The 21,310-nt window shown below is 36.4% G+C and overlaps 1 protein-coding gene across 1 annotated transcript in view; it reads left to right on the plus strand.

The window, feature by feature from the left end:
* The window catches only part of POLN (DNA polymerase nu), a gene marked incomplete at its 3' end in the record, with an annotated part of 104,837 nt that overhangs the window by 30,152 nt on the left and 53,375 nt on the right, over positions 1-21,310 (plus strand). The window contains 3 exon segments of the mRNA XM_082316275.1: positions 13,987-14,044; positions 15,602-15,679; positions 16,107-16,221. Coding sequence (XP_082172401.1) covers positions 13,987-14,044; positions 15,602-15,679; positions 16,107-16,221 — 251 coding nt within the window.

A 21,310-nucleotide genomic window follows, 5' to 3' on the forward strand; every position in this document is an offset into this window, starting at 1 on the left:
AGAAGATATACGGCAGTGCCCAGTCACTTTACTGAGTGTTAAAGGATTGGGAAGGTTCTTGCCAGAAATCATAAATATTGTAGATATTTTTGCAGTTACTGTGATGTTATGTCAAATTTTAGCTGAATATTTGCTGAGGTAGTTTATTTTTAACTGTCTTTTAAAATGCTTTAAGGAGTGATTAAAGCAGAAGATAAGTGTAAATTAGATCAAGTGAGAATTCAAATAGAAAAACCATCCCATTTCTTGCAGTGGTTGTGGGAGATGGGGTTCCAAACAAAGGTTTCTTTATCTTTCATTTGTTTTGTAAAGGTAATGGATCTATCTGTCGTCTTTCCTTTAAGGCATTAAATGGAGTCCAGGAGGGATTTGCTCGCAGGTTTAAGGGAAAATGACCAGATATTAGGTATAGAGCAGGATTTCTTTTTCAGATAAACTCTTCTGTGATCTTTCAGACAAATCTACATCTGATATATGGGTGATGTATATTTTTGGCTTTGTGTGGGTTTCTCTCAATAGATAAGCCTATTCACACGAATTTTTATGATTCTGTGTTGCAGCAACTTAGAGGGGGTTTCTTGGCAGAACTGTACTTCAGTGGCTCTCCATGTATACATCTATTTTAGTTTAACTGCGCGCTCCGTTTCTTCTCGTTTGCTTTCTTCTTCTACAATATGTGTGCTGCATAATCAATGCATTTTTCACAAGTAACAAAGTGTTATATAATAATATAGTACATCGTTAAACAGGGGCACATTTGATATTGTAGTCTGCTATAGCATTGTAACTGTCTATTTGCTACTCCATGAGAACCTGCATATCTGAAACCTAAAAGTAAATATAAACCCTAAAATTCTTCAGTCAAATTATTTCGTAATATATCCGTAGGCTAGTTATTTTTCCACTCTATGATGGATTGCTTATGACTATTAGGGGAAGTTAGGTTTATTATTTGAATATGTTATTTTAAATTAATTTTTGTATATTAGTCTTGTCTACGTTAGGATACTCCTTTATTATATTGCTCATAGGTAACTTTCCCATTAAATATATTTATTACATTCATAAAGAGTAGTTTATGTTCTCCAAACCTACCTTGAAATACCACTTTCCAGCCTCTCACCTTTTAAAGCAAAAATAAGTCATGACAGAGGTGGACAGACATAAAGCCAATTAAGATCAAGCCTCTTTCAGACTGAACAGAGAGAAATCCTAATTTGAGATATAAAGATTGTGTATAATTGGATGTTATAATTTGGTTTAAAATGTAAACTTCAGTGCTAGGATCAGATATTCTGTATTAAGGTTTATTTCCTCCAGGCTTCTGCAGCAGAGAGAACTGAAATGCTACTACTGAGTTTACACTTCTATACTTCAGAAGATGTTTGTATCATTAAACTAAAAGGCATAAAGCAGTGGGCTTCAGGGGTTGTTTCCTTCCTTTTAGTAACAAAAAGTTATGCTGAAGATAAATTTTTTTTGCCTTCTCAGACCAAGTGGAAAAAAAAAAAAAAAGCATTCCTATTTCTCCCCAGGAAAAATGCTTTTACCAGCTTGTCCAAAAAGGCAAAGAAATAAAATAATATAACCTGTCAATCAAAGAAGCATGTTAACCTTAATTTGGAAAGCAGGAATGTAATTTGAAAGAGAAACTAATTAGAGTATGTTGAATGTTAATGTGCTCAAAAAAGGACCATAAAACCCCCTGAAATATTGAATATACCTCCATCTCTCCAACAGATATAAGTAATATTTTCTGAGTGTGAGTGCATGATAGAGAATTGCATGCTTGTTTATTAGAAAATGTGTGTTACTAATAGTGTTTGGAATATGAATAATAAATTACCCATCTGGTTTTCATTCTAATGGGGGAGACAATCTCTTGAAGTAGAGACACCTTTGAGCAATTGCCATCAAAAATGAGTCTGCTGTGTCAATTAACTTAGCAAACCAGTCTTTCTGATTATCCACACTGTATCTGTATTACTTGTCTTCTGGGCTGTCTTCTGGAGTGAACGGACTAATTCTCTCTGAGACAAAGCTCGAATGCAGTTTCGGAATAGTTTGGGGATCGTTTATGGACAGTGTGGATGAGATGCTGCCTGTTTGTCTCCCTTTCATAACATTATCCCAACAGGTTTTACATCCTTAGCATACCCGCATGCGCACACCAAGCAAGGCGGGCTGTCAGAATCGTGCTATCAAAACTATAGTGACAGCCCTCAAATTTCAGGCATTTTGTCTCAGGCCTCATTAAGGCTACAGGCTGATTGGTGATATTACCAATACTCTTTCTGAAACGTTGTAGTCTATAGTCGCAATTGGACTCCAGCACAGAGTGTTCTACAAGGTATTTCAGTAGTGGTGAGCTGCTCTACAAATCTGAAGTGTCCTGTTTTTCCCTGTCCCTTTCCTTCACAGCTTTTAGAAGGCTTTGGCAGAGCTGATGCAATGTAAGGAGCCAGACACCAAGTCTGGGAGCAGGGATGTGGTCACATCTTTTTTTTTTCAGAAACAAACCGATACCTTGGCTGCTTTTGAAACTGCACTATTAGGATATAATTTTTGTAAACTTGTTTTCTACACTGTCCTACTGAAATGAATGTTGACTTAAAATGGACAGACAGTATGGGTCTTACATTTGTATCGATCTTGAGTGTTTTCTATTTTTTTAAAAAGTATGTTTATTGGAAAGCACTGGGGATAGAGACAAGACAGACATATTACGGGTTCGTATAAAACATCTTGTCAAAAGTATTCTATAATGTCATCTAGGCTAACAAAATCATTTTTAGGTAAGTATGCTCTGATGTGGGCTTCACTGAAATAACAGTAAGATGTCTTAACAGAGATGAGAATGTCTATGCGTTTTCTTGGACCTATGCATCAAAGCAATTTAGTTTCATATTTTCTAGTCAGTATAAACAACTATCACTCAGATGAGCTGATATGCTATTAGAGAAAGTCAGAGCACATGCCGTTTGTTATGGCTGGTCTGTGTTCTCTGAGTATCTCTTGCATTCAGAATGTATTTTTGTGCCATGTTTCTTTTCAGTATATTTATTCCAATACTCTTGAGTCATATGCTGATTATGACTGCACTAATAGCACTAAAATAGTATGTAATTCTATGAGTATTTAGGGTTTTGATGTTTTTAAAATCCCTTCTGTTGTCACTTTATTTTTTAGAGGTATACTTTAGTGAAGGCTTTAGCATTTAAAGAAACCATATTTACAACGTCGGAGACAGAAGTTCTCTACTTCCTCTCTTTCTTCCTCACTCATCACAGTTTTTTGGTTTATGATAGGGAAATTTTACTTAAAAATGAGTGAATGAGCATGTTGAGAAAACTTTAGTTCAATTGCATTCATGATGAAAATTTACACTATGTTAACATTACAATAGGATGTTCTTCATTATTGGTGTGACAACTGCAGTATGAAAAGTCACTGTCAGTCGTATCATAACACTCATGTCTGATGCTCCAGAACATCATCATCTTTATTTAATATCTAAATGCAAAAGTAAGGTTTCTGCATCATAGACCTTTGCTCTCTTAGCATCTCGAGTACACATAGTATCCTTTTCTAGGATATATGCATGCCTTTGGCATTCTCTGTAGTAATGTTCCTGATGTATATAAATTCATTAATGGCATGGTGAGTGTGGTGTATCCAATACATGGACTACATTTTTTAGCATCATGTTTTCCATTTGGCTCAGTAAAGCTTGGAGCATCATCTGGGCTGTAATTCTGTAGTAACGAGCAGTTCAATCATGTATATAACTTCTCTTCTATTTGGTATTATCTTTGTATGTATCATTGTTCTGTGTGTTATTTAAAGAAAGATAATGTGTAGCCAGTATAAATCTGCTTCTATGCAGTAATCAACATACAAAATGCTTGCATTTTATTTATTCAGGATAAGATAGGGAGTCTGTCATTATTTCTTCTATAAACTAAACATAAGCACAGAAATATATAAAGCAATTAAAATTAACAGCTCAAAAATGAAAGATTCTGTACAACTCAGAATAATATCCGCTAAAGTATTTTTAGCACATTATAAAATATTGAGTGTGGAGGCTGAATTCCTCCTTCACTCTCCTTTATTTTCTGGCAAAAAGCTCCTCAGAGAAGCTCAGACTTGTAGAATTGGAGGAAAAAAAGTTCTTGTAAAATTTTGCTGTGCTAGAGAGATGATGACACTGCATACTTCCACTTGTTTCATTAAAATTTGAAGATACTACATTTCAGTACACTATGCATAAATTAAATTGTCGGCACTTGAGTGTCTACTGCTGTTGAGTGGGCTTTGTTAAGGTAGTTGGTTATATGCTGATTCATTTTATCCTTTGAATGGCCTTTGCCAGCGATGTTTTGGGAATGCTGCAGGTAAAAGCCAAAACCACGCACCGATCATGTTATAGAAATTCATGCTGGAATATAGCTAGTGCTACTGCCAGGTTATTCTTCTCTAATATGAATGTGAGTGGAGCACATAGCTAACAAGAAACAAAAATAGTGTCATCTTTGATCAAAACAAGTGGTTTTTTAGCCATGTAGCTTTTGCTACACAAATTAAAAGCTGTTTTAAAGTGAAGTAATTATAGTAATATCTATTACTTAGAGTATTCTAGTACAGAAGTTAATCTATACACTGTGTTGTGTCCCTTGGAATTTTAAATCTGATTCCATGTAATTTTAGAATACTTTAAGACCTATGTTAGCATGGTATTTTTGTTACAAGAAAAAAATAGTGTTATTTACTTGTAGTCTACCACAATCTTCATTCTTCCACTGTTTATCCATATAAATTTCAGCTCCTAGCTGAGCACTTTTCTTGTGCTTGAGACTGGCACATGCTAGCATCCCTTGAAGTCTCAATGTGGTCACAGTCATTGTACCTCTGTACTGAGGAGTTTAATAGAGCCTATGTCCTACTGAGTTCATTTTCCCTGTCCTCATCCGTAAGAGAGTTGCTCAGATTGAATCTTCAGCAATGTGCAGAAATGCATGTATGATCTTTATATTAGTTTAAATATTTTTGTGCCTATTTGTTATGAAGTTGTCTGTTGGTACCTCTTGTGAGTTGATTAAGATTTTAGAAATTCTGCTTGAAGATTTTTTTTTCAGTCTTCATATGAAGTACTCCATGAGTGGGATTTTTAGATATACACTTTTAGGAAACACTCAAAGCTTGCAGCCTTATGTTCCGAGAGGACAATTGAGAAAAAAAAAAAAAAAAAAAAAATCTCAGACACACAAATTATGTCTTGTCTTACAAGGTTTCAAAAGCGAGAGGTGTTAGCATATTCCTCTAATGGCTGAATTCCTTTATGCAAGGACAAAATATAGTCTAATTCTGATCTCAGCGTAGGTTTCATTATGTTTTAACATAACAAAAATATTTAAATATATTTTTTTGCTATACAGTGTTCTTCTACTCTAAATTGTTCTTCCATTCTGTATCTCAGTCAGCAAAAATTACTTCAAAAAAATCTGAGATTTCTGACAAGACAAAAAAAGGAGGCAACAGAAATGAAGAATGATAAAAAGAGAATGGATTATAGGGGAAGATCAAAAGTTAGGTACAGCAAAAGAGACTTCTTGTCTTGGATGGTCCAGTTTTCAGACAGTACTGATTTTCAAAAGCTTTGTCGTTGGCATTCCAAAGAATTTCAGGAAAAGTATCTCTGTAGCTGTATTACATTCCTATTACATCCCTATTACAGAAAGCTTTCTCTGCTGACAGTTCTTTTTTTTCTGTGTCAATGAGTGGAAAACTTGCCAAGTCTTTATTTCCTCAGCATATTTTCATAAAACCTCAGAAAATTTCACCCAGTTTTGAAGATGATGCACCCTCTCAGGTTTGGAACAACAGCAACAACAGCAACAACAAATACTGGTTTGTATAAGGGTCACTGAAGATAGACAGAGTAGGACAGAGCTCATCTTGCTGACTCCCACGTGGCCTTATTGTCTACAGTTCTCCTGTACTGACATGATTGTCTGCTGGCTGTGGCTCTTGGGAACTTATAGTTAAGGACCATTTCTATCAAATCAAGAATTGTCCTTTCCTCACTGTGAGCAAAGAGAGAGACATGGTTATTTAGGTTTCCTGTAACTCCTTCAATCAGCCTCCTGTTCACAGTCTTTTGTAGCCTTTTAAGAGGAATTCCCCGCTAACATATGTTCAGTAAATTCCTCAGTATGTGGAACAATCTTGTTTGAGATGCTAAATTTTACCCTTTCGTAAAACAACTGTTACATTTTTTTCTTCAGAAAGTAAATTCCTCCATTCTGGAAATCTTGTCATTTTTCGTGTGTTTAAAGAAAGGTCTAGTATTTGTACCTTTGGGCAATATTCCCTTGATACTGTTTACTGTAAAGCTATAATATACAGCTAATATACAACTAGTACGATATTTAATAGCTCCAACTGCCACTCAAAGGGTTGTTATCTCTATGCCTTAGCACTGTTTTTTCACCAAAACCAAATCATATCTTCTTGGAGTTCATCCCAGAGTTTAATAGCCTCCCATACTAATGAACATTAGTTTAGCAGAGCTTATATTCTGAGTATAAATTTCTTTCAGGAAAATGAAATGAAATAAGTAATTAAATTTAATCAGTTTATATATGGGAAACGAAAGCAGTCTTTGTTTCTTTGAAAGATGTATAGAGCTGCATATGTACAAACTCCCTTGCTTGCTGTGCAAAGGTTAGTAACCTGTCAGTAGATAATGAAGCATCTGGGCCGAACCCGTGATTTGACAAAATAATTTGTCACAGAACATGTCAAATCAATAAGTTAGTAAAATAAAATATTTTTTGTTATTTTAAAAATCACTCATCGAGTCCTTTCTCATGTGCTGCTGCAACATTGTTACCTGAGGTCGTTGCCAGGTCTACATTTCAAAGAATATGGCAGAAACAGGATTAGTAATAGGAAATCAAGTGCATTATTCTTATGGCCAACTCTCTAAAGTAAGAAGCCGGTATTTTTCATTGCCATTTTCTTCTTCCCTTGTATTCACTTTGAAAGCTGCTTAAGCTTGTGGGAAGGTGATGAATTATTTCTAAGAAGTCTCCCACTTGACTGACACCTAAAACCTTGATAAGTCTGTGCTGCTGGGTAAAGCAAGAGGGGAGTGCATTACCTTTGAATGATTGTTCACTGCTGAAAAACTGTAACTAGTACCAAAAATTAAGAAATCCTTTACCAGAAGTCTGTATGACTCTGTTTTTTTTGACAAGGAAAATAGATGTCTTTAATTTTTAACTAGCCACTAGGTGGCAATTGCAGACAAGTCAAGATTTGCTTAGGAATGCAGGTACATATACATACCAGGCTGGTATTGCTATGGAGACCTTGTTCATTTTCATATTTTCTCTATTTATTGAGCTACATGCTGTATTTTAAAAATTAGATCTTCAGACTAACTTAAAATTGTGTCTCATATAGATGTCCTAGAACATAACTGTTTATTCCTTTACAATAATAAATAAATGCTGCTATGGACAATAATTAAATAAGGCGATTTTCCAAAAGAGAAATCATGTTTGTTTGGTTTTTTTTTTTCTGCTGTGTAATTTCTCATGAGTGAGTTGCCACCAACTTTGGAGGTGCCAGACAAATTGAGTGAATTTGATGTTGTGAGTGCCCTCAGGACTCAAAGTCATGTTCTGCATTGCAAGAATATGACTTTGTGCAGTGAGCAGTTTTCCTTGCTATTTCTCCAGCAGCTTTGGCCTTTAGCAAAGGAGCAAGCAGAGTGTTAACGGTTAAGGAAGTCGCTCACTGAACCTGTGCTTACGTTTCTTCTCGAACTGATTAACTGAGCTATGAGAGCACAATTTATCAATAGGTGTGGTCCCATGTAGAGCAAGAAAAGGACAACTGAAAAAGAAGGAAAAGGAGAGAGAAAATTTTGAAGAAGGAAATAAAGAGAGGGGAAAAAATCCACTATGAGAATAAACAGAAAAAAGTAGTTAGAGATATAGAATATAAAGCTCAAAGGAGTTGTCATCTATCTGTCTATTATCATTATAATGAAGTCTGGTCTTACAGACCAAAGTATTACTTCTGCTCCAAAAGTAAATCAATGCTAGTTATCAAACAGATGCCATGAATTTAAAAGCTTACTCTGTGTTTCATTGTGTAGAGCTGAGTTCTTGTTCAAAGAAAACAGTTGTGGCCTAATTATTTTCATAAACTTTCTGGAGAAGAATATACTAAGAGAAACTCCAGAAACTTTTGGACTTATAATGCTTCAGTTTTCGCTGGAGTGCTACATTTCATGAGACAAATTAGAATTTCTCTGCTCTGAACTTTTTTTAAACAGAAAAGAAAAAACGTGTGTTTCTCAAGTATTAGGAAATAATTGATTTCCCGAAGCAACAGCTATTAAAGTAATTAAATCTGACAAGATCACAGTCCCAGTAAATATTCTTGCTTATAGGAAATGGAACTAGTTTTTGCTATTTGCTGGCATTGGTAGCTACAGTAAAACAGTATTTAATTCCTCTATTTTCTTTATTTTGCTCTAGTGTTTGGCACTATGCCTCACTGTAACAGCAGGTGGATTAGTTGTCACATCAAAGGATATATATATTGTAATTTTACCTGGTCTAACTGCTTCCTTATATCTGTTCAGTCTAGCTCCTTGGCTCTTTTTGATCTTCCCTTGTGACACATCCATACTGTATACACTTCTGAATGGTACTCTTATCTCCGTAGTAAGTTTTGTCTCTGTTCTTATTTTTAAATAAGTCCTTAGATCAATGCAAGAATTAATCAGAATCAAATGTCCATAGACTAGTATGCAGCCACCTCCATGCATTCCCATTTATTTCAGTAACTTACTGTTCATTTTTTTGCTGTTCCCCTCCCCGCCATTTGTAGGTCTTCAGACAGACATATTCCATAGATATTTAGAAATGCAGATCTGAGCAGTTAGTAGATTAATGAGCCATTTTCTAGTAAAAAAGAATATACATATGGCTATAGATGCCTTTGTATACATATATAGACATCTATTTCTAGGGAGTTACCAGGGCTGACTGAGGTTATTTGCTCAAAAAATAGCAATTTATGCTACTGAAAATGTATATGGAGATGAAGAGAGAGGTATGGTTAGCTGAATCAATATAAATAACTGAAAGAGGAATTTAGCGTAGGAAATATGATCAACAACCCTACTTGACATAGAGTAAGAAATAATTAAAATGCACCATCAGCCTCTGTGATTAAGTGAAGTCTAACTATACTGACTTCAAAGGTAATTTATCCAGTATATATCTGCATACTGTAATCCTTTGAAAGAACCAAAATAACATACTGGTTTTTAACCTAGGAAGGAATCAAAAACCAATTGCAAGTGTAGATGTAGAATTTTGGATACCGAAAATGGAAAGCTCAACAGAAAGTGTAACTGATTGAGAATTAACTCATCAAACTGTGAACTGTATATTATTTGTTGGATTTTGATTAGGTTTTGTTTTCATTGGTAATTCTATTCTTCTTTGATACAATGACTTTCCTTATGGATTAGAGCATCCTTTTTGCAAGATTTGAATGCTTTATGAGAAGGCTGTGTTAGTGAGGCTCTAACAGAGACATTGAGAGTCCATCAATTCTGAGTCTCCTTGCCAAAGTGAAGTCTGTCATTGTTTCTGAATGGCTGTGTATACAGAAGCTAACAGTGTAGCCAAGAATCTACACTATTTTCACCTGAAACAACAGACAAAAGTAGAACAATCTTTAATAGAGGTATTTTCAGAACCAAGAAAACAGATTTCTAACCTGTGCTAAAACACCAGAGTAGGGAATGCATCAGGATCATCACTCAGGACAAATTATAGTGGCAAAAAATCAGATTATGGAGGTGGGGGGAAAGAAATCGGCAGTCTGTTTTTCAACATGTACAGTTTTAATCTAGTGTTCCTAGTGAGATTTTTTTTTTTTTCTGCTATGCCAATGCTCCCTGCTTTTCCAACATGATGTTTTCTGAAGAGTTTAACCAAAACCCAGTGATCCAACAACCATCTAGATGCTGGGAGAATGTGTCAAGAAATTGAAATAACAAAAGAGGTGATGAATTTATGGAGTGCTAGGTCCTTGTGTGGCAGGTCCACTGCCAAAGAAAGGTGTCAGCTTTGGACACCCAGGAAAAAGACAGCCAGCCTGCGTTTATCATACCCAAAGTGACTTTAGTGCAAATCAGATTCAGTCCTTTTTTCTTTTAAGTTTGATAACTATATCACAAAATTTAATCTTTAATGATGTAATACTTGTATAGGGGGAAAAAAAAGGGTGGGGGTGTTCACTGACAACAAAAAAGTGAAAAAAAAAAAAAAAAAAGGGTACAGTTGTAAGGGTGGGGTTTTTTTCAGCTTTCTGCCATTCATGACCTGAGACTCGACAAGGCTCTTGACCTGCTGGTGATGCTTTCCCTGATGCAGCCCAGGATGCTGATGGCCTTCTTAGGTACAAAGGCTCATTGCTGGTTCATGTTCAATTTGTTTTTCACCAGGATCCACAGGTCCTTTTCTGCAAATCTGCTTTCCAGACTCTGAACTCTATGAGATCCTTGTAGCCCATTTCTCCAGACTCTTGAGGACCTTCTGAATTGCAGAGCAGCCATCTGATGTATCAACCGCTCCTCCCAGTTTTGGATTGTCTGTCATCTTGCTGAGGTTGCACTCAGTCCTGTTACCCAGGTCATTAATGGAGGTGCTGAGAAGTATTGGCCATTGGGGTACTCCACTAGCACCTGGCCACCAGCTGGTCTTTGTGCCACTCGTCAAAACCCGTTGAACCTGGCAGTTCAGCCAGTTTTCAGTCCACCTCGCTGTCCACTTATCTAGCTTGTACTTCATCAGCTTGTCTATGAGGCTTTTATGAGAGTTTGTTTTGAAAGCCCTGCTAAAGTCAAGGTAAACAACATATGCTGCTCTCCCTTCATCCACTGAGCTAGTCACTTCGTTGGTTAAGCACGATTTCCCCTTTATAAATCCGTGCTGACTACCCCAGATCATCTTCTTGACTTTAATATGTTTGCAAATGTTTTCCAGGATTATTTGCTCCATCACCTTCCCAGGAACTGAGGAGAGGCTGATTGGCCTGCAGTTTTCTGCATCCTCCTTCTTGCCTTCCTGGAAGAAAGGAGCGACACTTGCTTTCTTCCAGCACTCAGGAACCTCCCCTGATTATCACAGCCTTTCAAACATAATTGAAACTGGGACCTTGGCTTCATCTATCCTTCTATCCATTGGAACCTCTGGAACTGAATTTTGGATTATGGTGCTGGTTTGTTTTTTTTTTTCTTCCCATTTTTTTTAACCAATGCTGGTGTTTTCTTGTTAATCATCCACTAGAATAGCTTGATTTTTTTTTTTCCTGCTCACTCAGAAACAATGAAGAGAAGTATTAACAGTTAACTTTCACAACCAGCCTTTCCATCACACTGTTTCAAGTATATTCCTTCTTGTCTGTTGGACCGTAATTGTTCAGAGAGAGCAATTTTGTTTCCCTATAACTTCTAACAAGATGTGGATGCTCTTTTCTAACAGTAAGGGATAACAGTCACATCTCAGTTTGGATCTGTGAAGGTTTTGCAGAAATATACTTTAAATAAATACATAAAAGCAAAAAATACAGGTTGTATTACGTAATCTGAGGTGGTAATGGTCAGTGACCAAAGCCACATTGATCTTCCACTTTTAATACAATAAAACTGTCATCTAATTTTCAACCCAAGCAAAGGAAAGCTTTCCATTTGGAAGACTCTTCTGAGATTGTCTCCTTATTTCTCCATCCTTTTAAATACCTAAAGTAAATTTATCTCATCAAATTTGATAATCTAAATCTTAGAAAACATCATCTCCAGGGGAATCTTAGGTCAACTCGTTGTAAGTATGTGTCATATACAGATAGACTGAACTACCCACTGGAGATTCCTGTCTTTGTCTACTGACTATGGTCTAGTTTAGACCAACGACTAGCCTATAGAGGTCTAAAATTAGATGAGAGGAATCTATTAAGCTATTCCAGTAGCTTAAAGATGAGCATTACCACTTTCATGTTTCTTGAGTTACTTCTTTTCTGAAGATTTATTCAAATTATGAGTTGTTAACTAATTTACAAGTGAAAGTACATTTTGCACTTGCAATTACTGACTAGTGTTTTTCAGAATTATTAGTAACACTTCTAAAATTGCATTAAAAGCAGACTTTCTGCATATGCTGTCAGTGAAAACAAGATGGCAATATAGTGATTTTTTTTTTAGCATTGTAGGTAGATTTTGAAATAAATTTTTATTTATTTCACTTTGTTCAGGTTTTTGAAGCTAATGAGTTAAGGAACAATAATCAGTGAGAGTAACTATAAATAACTCTTTAACCTGTGCTGGCGGTTATCTTATTAAGTACATGTCAATACCAGTATAGAGCCCAATGAAAAGTCCATACAGTGATCTCTACCATTAAAATAATTCAAGTCAGAACTAAAATATTGTTGTTTTTTTTTTTGAAGTGTGTAAAATTAGGCTCCCACACATTCATGTCCAGGTACATAATAAAGGACTTATTTTTCTAAACTTCTGAGGATCTACTAGCTTCCATGGCCACTTAAACTGCGTATTATTCATACGAACAAGCATTATCCTCCCCAACTTGTTATCAATAGAAATCAATAGTTATCAATAGAAATGTTAGGTTTGTGCACAGATTAAATAACCACTTATTTCAAAATATAGTTAATGGCATTACAATATGCGTTGCCACAACTGTATTTTTAGATGTTTCTAGAAACTGAAGAATAAAATATTTTAAGATGGCAAGTGTTTCTTCTGGGTCAAACCTCGTATTGATGGATTGAGAGCAGTGTTCCTAGTTTACCCATGCTGTGAAAATATTATGTACATTATGTAGTAGTTTCCTATCTCTCTCTCTGTGTATGGTGCTGTGGTGGGTGTTCAACGTTAATACATTTAATTGTAGATCTTTAAGGGTGATGCTAAGACTAGAAATGATACTGTTCTGTTTTGGGGATTTTGTTCTTTTACTTCTGCTTTAAATTTCAATAGCTTCTGCAGTCTGATTACATCCCTCTTAAGTTTAAAATAACAATTTTGAGTTCAAAATTACATAGAAAATGATCATTCTGATTTGGAAATTATATAGCACTATTCCCATCTCCTGAATTCACAGTATTACATAATATTAGTATGTTCATCTAATTCCTGAACCACTTGCAAATTAATTGTGTGGAATTACGAAAATTGAGCTTGATGCACATTATCTCTTGTCATGTGTTACCTTTCTAGATGAAGAGGCATGATGACACAAAATAACAGAAGGAAGCTATCGTGTGTCATTTTCTATGCTTTACTGGAGGTGTATGAACCCAGATCTTTAAAGAAAAATCTTCTGTTATTCCTAGTCCTGCATGCTGGTTGATAAATTTAGTTCTTGCTTTTAACCTTGGCTGGTGTGCTGTAGTTAATGAAGAACTCCTTTATTTTATCATGCATTTCAAAAAAAGTGTGAATTATAAAAATTTCTAGAGCCTGAAGGAGAATCTGTTCCCTTAGCTTAAGGTGGGGTTCACATGTATTCTTTTCTTGAAAGTAATGCACCATATCTAAAAAATACAGATTAAAATAAGAATAAAATTATTTTTATTGGGTTACTAATTATGTTCTATGTTGCATCCAGAGATTAGGATCTGGAAAGGCTGCCAGGAGAAATCGTTCTTACAAGCTTCCAGTTTTCAAGGAAGAGCAAATATTCAAAAGTATCTATAGTTAGAGAAGTGTGAAGATTCCTTTGAAAGGCCAAGTTGTTAATCTTATTTATTATATGGGAAAAACTTGTTGGCATTAGTATCACTAATGTTCTTGTAAATGCTGCTTATAAACTGTTCATAGACATGTTTTCATAAACTGTAACTTAGCATATTTATTCTTCTTATTTGTAGAACATTCAAGGTATCTCTAAACATCCAGTTAGAATTACAAAGAAACAGTACATAAAAGGTAAACTATGTTTTTATTAACATGAAAAGCCAATTTTATCTAATTATTTTACTGAATTATATTGTATTTTAAAGCTGACCAATAGCTCCAGCATTAAAGAATAGACTATATTGTTGATGCTTAGTTATACATTATCATTTAAACCAATTACTTTTTGCTGGTTGTTCCTGCAAAAATTTGCTGTTTCAGCACTGATCTAAATAGTCACAAACTTTTTAGATTTTTTTTTGTTTCCCTCGACTATCTCACTGTTCCTTTTTCCAGATGAAATTATGCACCATTAAATATCCTAGGGATGATTTTGTGTGTGTTCAGCTCATAAGGCTTTTCCTGAGGAGATGTTAAAGCTGGGTCACTTTAATCAAACTCACAACTAAACACCAATAGTTAATCAGATGTGTTGTTTTTGATAACAGAAGCAGATTTAAGGCAGATGATTCAGAGAGAATCAAAGTGTAGAAAAGCATGACCCAAGCGATAAAGAGAGAAATCCACAATCGTAGACTCAAATATAAGAGGGAGATTTGCCAACATAAGCTCTCCTTCTTGAACACCTGCAGCCATAGCCAGGAAATGCCGCTCGTTTGTTGCGCTTGGTTCTCGGATAAGGGCAGGCTTGCCTTTTCACCACTATTCATTCCCTGCGTTTGAAACAATACAGATCATAAACCAGGAGTCTGTTGAAGACAATGTAAAACTTTGACAGCAGTTTTATTTTATCTACCTGATTAATTTTTATAAGTGTTCTTTAAAAGTTGTTATAAAAAATGTGTGAGCAGTGGCTGTGTAAACCTGAGCTGCCTTGCATAACTCTGGCGCAGAGGCCTTTCTGTAAACAGTTCAATCAATTTTGTTAATGATCTTATAATATGTGCTTCTCAAAAACATATTTCTAAGTTTTTCATTCCTGTATCAAGGCACACTTATTTTTTCCACTTTTATGCTGATCAGATTAATTTTGTTGTGTTTCAAACCACCATCCCTTTCTACACCAAGACAAGTGGTATTCCCAGGATGCACTGAGTTTCTAATACTTTGTCAATGTACATTATTGCTTTGTGATGTTATAGGGGATATCTGTCATTAGAATTTGGATGCCTGTATCAGCTGTATGTTCTCAATATTTTATTTCCTTACCACTTTTAACTCAGAGTTTGTTTATTAACACATTACTGCAGCATGTTCAAAGATAAGAAAATATATTTTTTAGTTCATCTCTACAGACCCTTCCTTATCTGAATGCCTCCTTTATTAAGTGATCTGTGAATAATGTTAGTTATTGTAGATATTTGTTAGCTAGTGTTTTGGGAAGGGTTTGGTTTTGAAAAAGGAGCAGAAGTAAGCAGCACTGCAAAGATGGCAGAGATAAAGATGTTGGACATGACTGATAGAGTAAAATAATTGTGATGCTGACAGTTGGTGCTCTGCCAGGTTGCTCACGTTGCCATTTGTGTGGTTTTAGTTGTGGGTTTGGTATGTCATTTACAACCTCCTATGAGCTGCAACACAGTATTTTTGGACCGGGGTTTGGGACTTAAATGCCTATCTCCTCTCTAGGAAAAGAAGCGGAAATAGTAACTATTTCCCCAAGAACATTGTTTGTTTCAAAAAAAGGATATTCATTTTTAGCAGCAGGTAAGATACTACGTATTATTATTCTCATACATATTAACGTTTGCAGTTCTATCATCTCTTTTTCCCCTCTCCTTTGGATTATATTTTACAGGGCTGTCAAATCCCTTAGTATCAATTAATATTGTTATATGATGTATACTCCTTAGTGTGCTTCCGAAGTGGATGATATGTAAGCCTTGTCAGTAGAAACAAAGAGCTAATAAGAGTAATTGATGCCTGAAGATAATGAAGGAATCAGACACCTTGTGATCTGTAGCTGGAACATAACTTCTTCAGGATGAGCTTTTTACAGGCATCTGTTTTTTTTCAGCAAGAGGAAATGACTGAACAGTCCAGGCTTTCATTTTAATTTGTGATAGTTTGGTTAAAATACAGATGTGTTTTTATTTTAGAGCAATAGATTTATTTTTAACATTCTGTTTCCTAGATTTTTCCCATATTGAGTTAAGGATCCTTGCTGACTTATCATCTGAACCAGAACTTTTGAAACTGTTTCAAGAACCTGAAACCACCGATATCTTTTCCACACTGGCTTCTCAGTGGTAAGAGTAAATGTTGCGTTTATTTGATAGAAATTAGATGAAATAGTAAGAATAACTTAAACTATTGTATTACTGTGTAGTGATAACAAAATACAGTATTTTGCTACAGTATCTATTGCTAATACTGTTTTAACACTGTGAATTATAATTCCTTTCTGTCTTTCTGAACCTTTTCTTCTCCACTGTGGTAATTACCATGTGTCAAAATGTTGCAATCCAACTGACCAGTATGAGCCTTGTGACTAAAGCTAGTGCAATAATATATTGTGAACAGTGCATGCTGATAACTTTCTTACTGTATTATTGTTCACCAATTCTTTTTAAAAACCCAGAGCAGCAGGTAAGTAGGTTATCCATCTGAAAAATTGCAGAACAACTTTTCTCAGTAAAAATACAAGCATTTTTGAAACCTGCTTGTTTATCCAGTAGAATTATTGGAATAATGCAGATCAGAAGATTAACTACCAAAAAAAGGTGGAATATTAGATACTTAGCTCTTTGAAGGTATTACCGATTACTGTTTGTATCATGGTGATGCCTAGAAATCTTACTTGAGACTGGGACTCTCCTTGTACTCAAAAGTGCATGAGCATTCACTAGGTGACAGGATAGATGTCAAGAAGCTTACAGCTTGAACAGATAGGTCAAAAAAAGATTAAATATAATGCTATAACATATAAGCAGATTAAACAGAATGATGTCATGTAAATGGCATGCAATTTTCCTGTTTTCTCTTTGTTCCTCTCTTTCTCTCTTTTAATCTTTTATCTCCATTTTTTGTTGGAAGATTGTTAGCTGAAAATGAAAGCAAAAATAGATATGATGAGTTCATCAGACCTGATCTAGCTCAATTCCTACTCTACAGTTTCTAAATTTTTGCAGGTGTAGCCTTCCCAAACACAGTATTACCTACTCACTGCAATATTTGCTAATATACTCTGAAGCAGTACAAAGAAACAAAATGGGGCTCAAATTATAATTTTCCTGCTACCAACAACTGAATCAGCACTTGAGGCATGTGCATTCTGGGAGAACACAACTCAAGGTCACAAACATCCCAACGAATATAGCTATGGAAAGATCACCTTTCTCTTAAGAGTCGCTTAGAAGCTTCTATTGATATTATAATCAATTCTTAGCTCTAACATGATATCACTAGAACCTCGTGATGGAGTTAAATCCTTATTTTAGTTTGGAGGTATATTGCAAATGTATGCATGAAGATGAGTCAAATTTTGTCTCAACTCTGGGCAAGGCTCCAGAAATACCATTCTATTCAGCAACCTCACAGCTCTTGGCAGCCGTCAACCTCTTATAGTTGCTACACAGTAACTTTAAATTTAATGAAATATTACAGGCAAATATTTTTATCTGACAGAAGTGTCATGATGTGTCTACAAAATCATTACGTAATGATTCTGCCGACTCTTCTTTTAAGCTTCAGGAAAGCTAATGCTTGGAAGTAACTTTCTATTAAATCTATTATAGGGCTTTTATTAATTACAGAAACATGAAGGGTGTGTTTAATCTCATCTAACCTTGGACATCTGTTATATACCTGGAGAGATTCATTTGACCTATTGTTGATGTGCCCTGTATAAGAAGATCAATCATACATTAATAGTGTTGACTTCTCATCATTGAGAACAAAGTAGGTCTGGGGTGGCCAGCTCACATGTAGACACCTGTATTTGTTCTGACAAATTCAATTCCTCCTATGGGATCAGTTCCTATTGAACTCACCTTGGGTTTTGGAATTTTGTCCTTAATTTATTTAGCGCCGAAGAGAAGACACAAAATCACAAACTTCACAGATGCTTTCCCATTCCAGATACTTATTCAGCTCTCATAGTCCACTATTGATAAACAAAATCTTTAGAGCAAACAATTAGTTCATTGACTTTATTGTAGTTGGTTCCACCTCATTAGTATTAAAATGAGTTATGAGAAGGAAGAACAAAATAAACAACAAAACTTTTATCTCGTCTTGCTCTCCTGATTTTCTCTGGGTCTTAATCCTTCAAAATCTGTGCAAGTGATATGCCAAGTGGCATACCAAATGTTTTATTCTGTTTGAAGGAATTGCATGTTGTTACTATTTGTAAATCTTTTCTAACACATTTTGGACAATTGGAAAACCTTGACAAAAAAGGTTTTTTCTCTAAGAGATCTATAAAGAATGAATTAGTTTCTGAAGCTGCCTCTCAGAAGAAAAACATTAACTTAATGTCAGTGTCTGATAGCATTCCAGCTTCTGAATGCATGTCAGTTGGTATCTTTTAGCATGTTTTCTGCATCTAAAAATCCTTAGACTAATGAATATTAAATCATAAGTAGTAAAGAATATATTATTGGACAAAAATATGAGCCATACCTCAGAGTCCAGCCAAGTTTTATAGTAGTTTATTCACCTTTTTTTTTTTTTTTAAGCTTCATGGCTTCACCATTGAACTGTACCTCTATTTCTTAGCTGTCCTTCAGGACTTCTATCTGAAATCCAACCTTTTGAAAAACCTTTACAGGCTTTTTATAGCATTTGGAAACAAATACACATGGTGGGCAATTTCTGCCTTCTTGTAGTGAGGGGCCCAAAACTGAACACAGTACTCGAGGTGCAGCCTCACCAGTGCCCAGTACAGGGGCACGATCACCTCCCTGGTCCTGCTGGCCACACTATTCCTGATACAAGCCAGGATGCCATTGGCCCTCTTGGCCACCTGGGCACACTGCTGGCTCATGTTCAGGCGGCTGTCAACCAACACCCCCAGGTCCTTTTCAGCCAGGCAGCTCTCCAGCCACTCCTCCCCCAGCCTGTAGCATTGCATGGGGTTGTTGTGACCCAAGTGCAGGACCCGGCACTGAGCCTTGTTGAACGTCATACAGTTGGCCCTGGCCCATCCATGCAGCCTGTCCAGGTCCCTCTGTAGGGCCTTCCTACCCTCCAGCAGATCGACACTTCCACCCAACTTGGTGTCATCTGCAAACTTACTGAGGGTGCACTCGATCCCCTCATCCAGATCATCAATGAAGATATTGAACAGGACTGGCCTCAACACTGAGCCCTGGGGAACACCACTCGTGACCGGCTGCCAACTGGATTTGACTCCATTCACCACCACTCTCTGGGCTCGGCCGTCCAGCCAGTTCTTAACCCAGCGCAGAGTGCACCCATCCAAGCTGTGAGCAGCCAGCTTCTCCAGGAGAATGCTGTGGGAGACAGTGTCAAAGGCCTTACTAAAGTCCAAGTAGACAACATCCACAGTCTTCCCCTCATCCACAAAGCAGGTCAACTTGTCATAGGAGATCAGGTTAGTGAAGCAGGACCTGCCTTTCATAAACTCATGCTGGCTGAGCCTGATTCCCTGGTTGTCCTGCACGTGTCACGTAATGGCACTCAAGATGATCTGCTCCATGACCTTCCCCAGCACCAAGGTCAGGCCTGTAGTTCCCTGGATCCTCCTTCTGGCCCTTCTTGTAGAGGGGCATCACATTTGCTAGCTTCCAGTCATCTGGGACCTCCCTGGTTGACCAGGACTGCTGATAAATGATGGAAACTGGCTTGGCAAGCTCCCCTGCCAGCTCCCTCAGTATCCTTGGGTGGATCCCATTACCCCAGCTGAAACTAAGATGATATAAATAGATTTTAATGTTCACTTGTATATGCTTAGTACTATTCCTATTCTTATCCTATCCTGTCTGTAATGATGGTCATATGCTATTACCAATATTATCTTACAGTGAGTACTGTGTTATGGCCTACAAAGAGTAAGCCTTAAATGACAGGTCAACACCTGCTACTACAAGAACACCAAGAGTACATTACATTAATGCCCTACTTGGTGCTGAACACAGTAAAATTTCAAGGCTTGCCTAAACTTTTGAAAATTCATGATATAACGGATTCCAGCTACCTGCAAGATCACCTTGTGTTATATTGTCTTGATGTCCTATGACAGTTATAGTCCATTGAAAGCCAAATCGTCATCCCAGTGCTGAAGATGATGAGAGCTGTCTTGGCAGCTGTCTGACCAGCCAAGAGACCTAACTGCCATAAGACATCCAAATGACAACAAATCTCAGAATGAAATTGCTCTCACTTCTTTAATCTACCTTTTGCACGATAAATGAAAAATAAGTAATTGTATTTAAAATGCTGTTGATGGGCATATCTTAAAATCACTTTCAATGACAGAGGCTGTAAAATAAGTTTACAGTCTTTTAGGTAGTCTGCAATTTCTCTCTTAATTAGAGATGCAGTGACTACCAATCTTTTTCAAACTGTTCATTTGTCACGTTTCTCAGTAGGTTTTTGTTCCTCTGTCATAGTATATACTCATATTGACCATATTAGGTCAAAATCCAGGAAAAGTATCTTGATTTAGCTAAGTGCTTAAGCACACCATAAATACGTGATTTCATCGTACCTGACTGATGCCTACTTTCCTGCCTGAGTGCTTTTTTGAATTGGGATAGTACTGCTCTACAGCTCCTATGACTCAAGCATTAAGCTATACTTAAAATATTTGGATAAGTCCTTTCCCCTGCTTCTTTAGAATCTGCCTTAGAGAACTGGAGATCCCTGGGAGTGATGAGTTCAGCTGCATCCAGCAGAGCATAGTGATACCCTCCATCAAAGGTCCTGAGGGCAGCCTAGCCATACAAATGCAATTATATTATTTATGACTAGGGAACTAGCTTAGTAATTTTAATCTTGAAGATCACTGTCACTGTGTTCCAATGTTTAATACAGATATCTCTGATATCTGCAAATTATATTTACTTCCTGTATCTTAGGTTCTTGAACCTGAAATAGAATACAAAACCCAACATTGGGTTGCCAAGCTCCATGTACAGTGCCAAAGGATGCATCTCAAAGGGTGAAAAAGGCTATATGCTGACCGCAGAGCCATCTAAGTGAAGTTATGAGAAATTCTAATCACAGAAGTTTGCATTTGAACTCCTCTTAGAAAGCTGGAACAGAATGACAAGGACAGCCAGTAGTCCAAAGTCCCTACCTGAAGATACCTGCCAGATAGGTAGTGTTCTTTGAAAAAAGTGAGCAGGATTCACTCTTTTCAAGTGGCTGTGG

The sequence above is a fragment of the Platalea leucorodia genome (genome assembly GCF_965183815.1).
Source record: "Platalea leucorodia genome assembly, chromosome: 6".
NCBI classification, from domain to species: Eukaryota; Metazoa; Chordata; class Aves; order Pelecaniformes; family Threskiornithidae; genus Platalea; species Platalea leucorodia.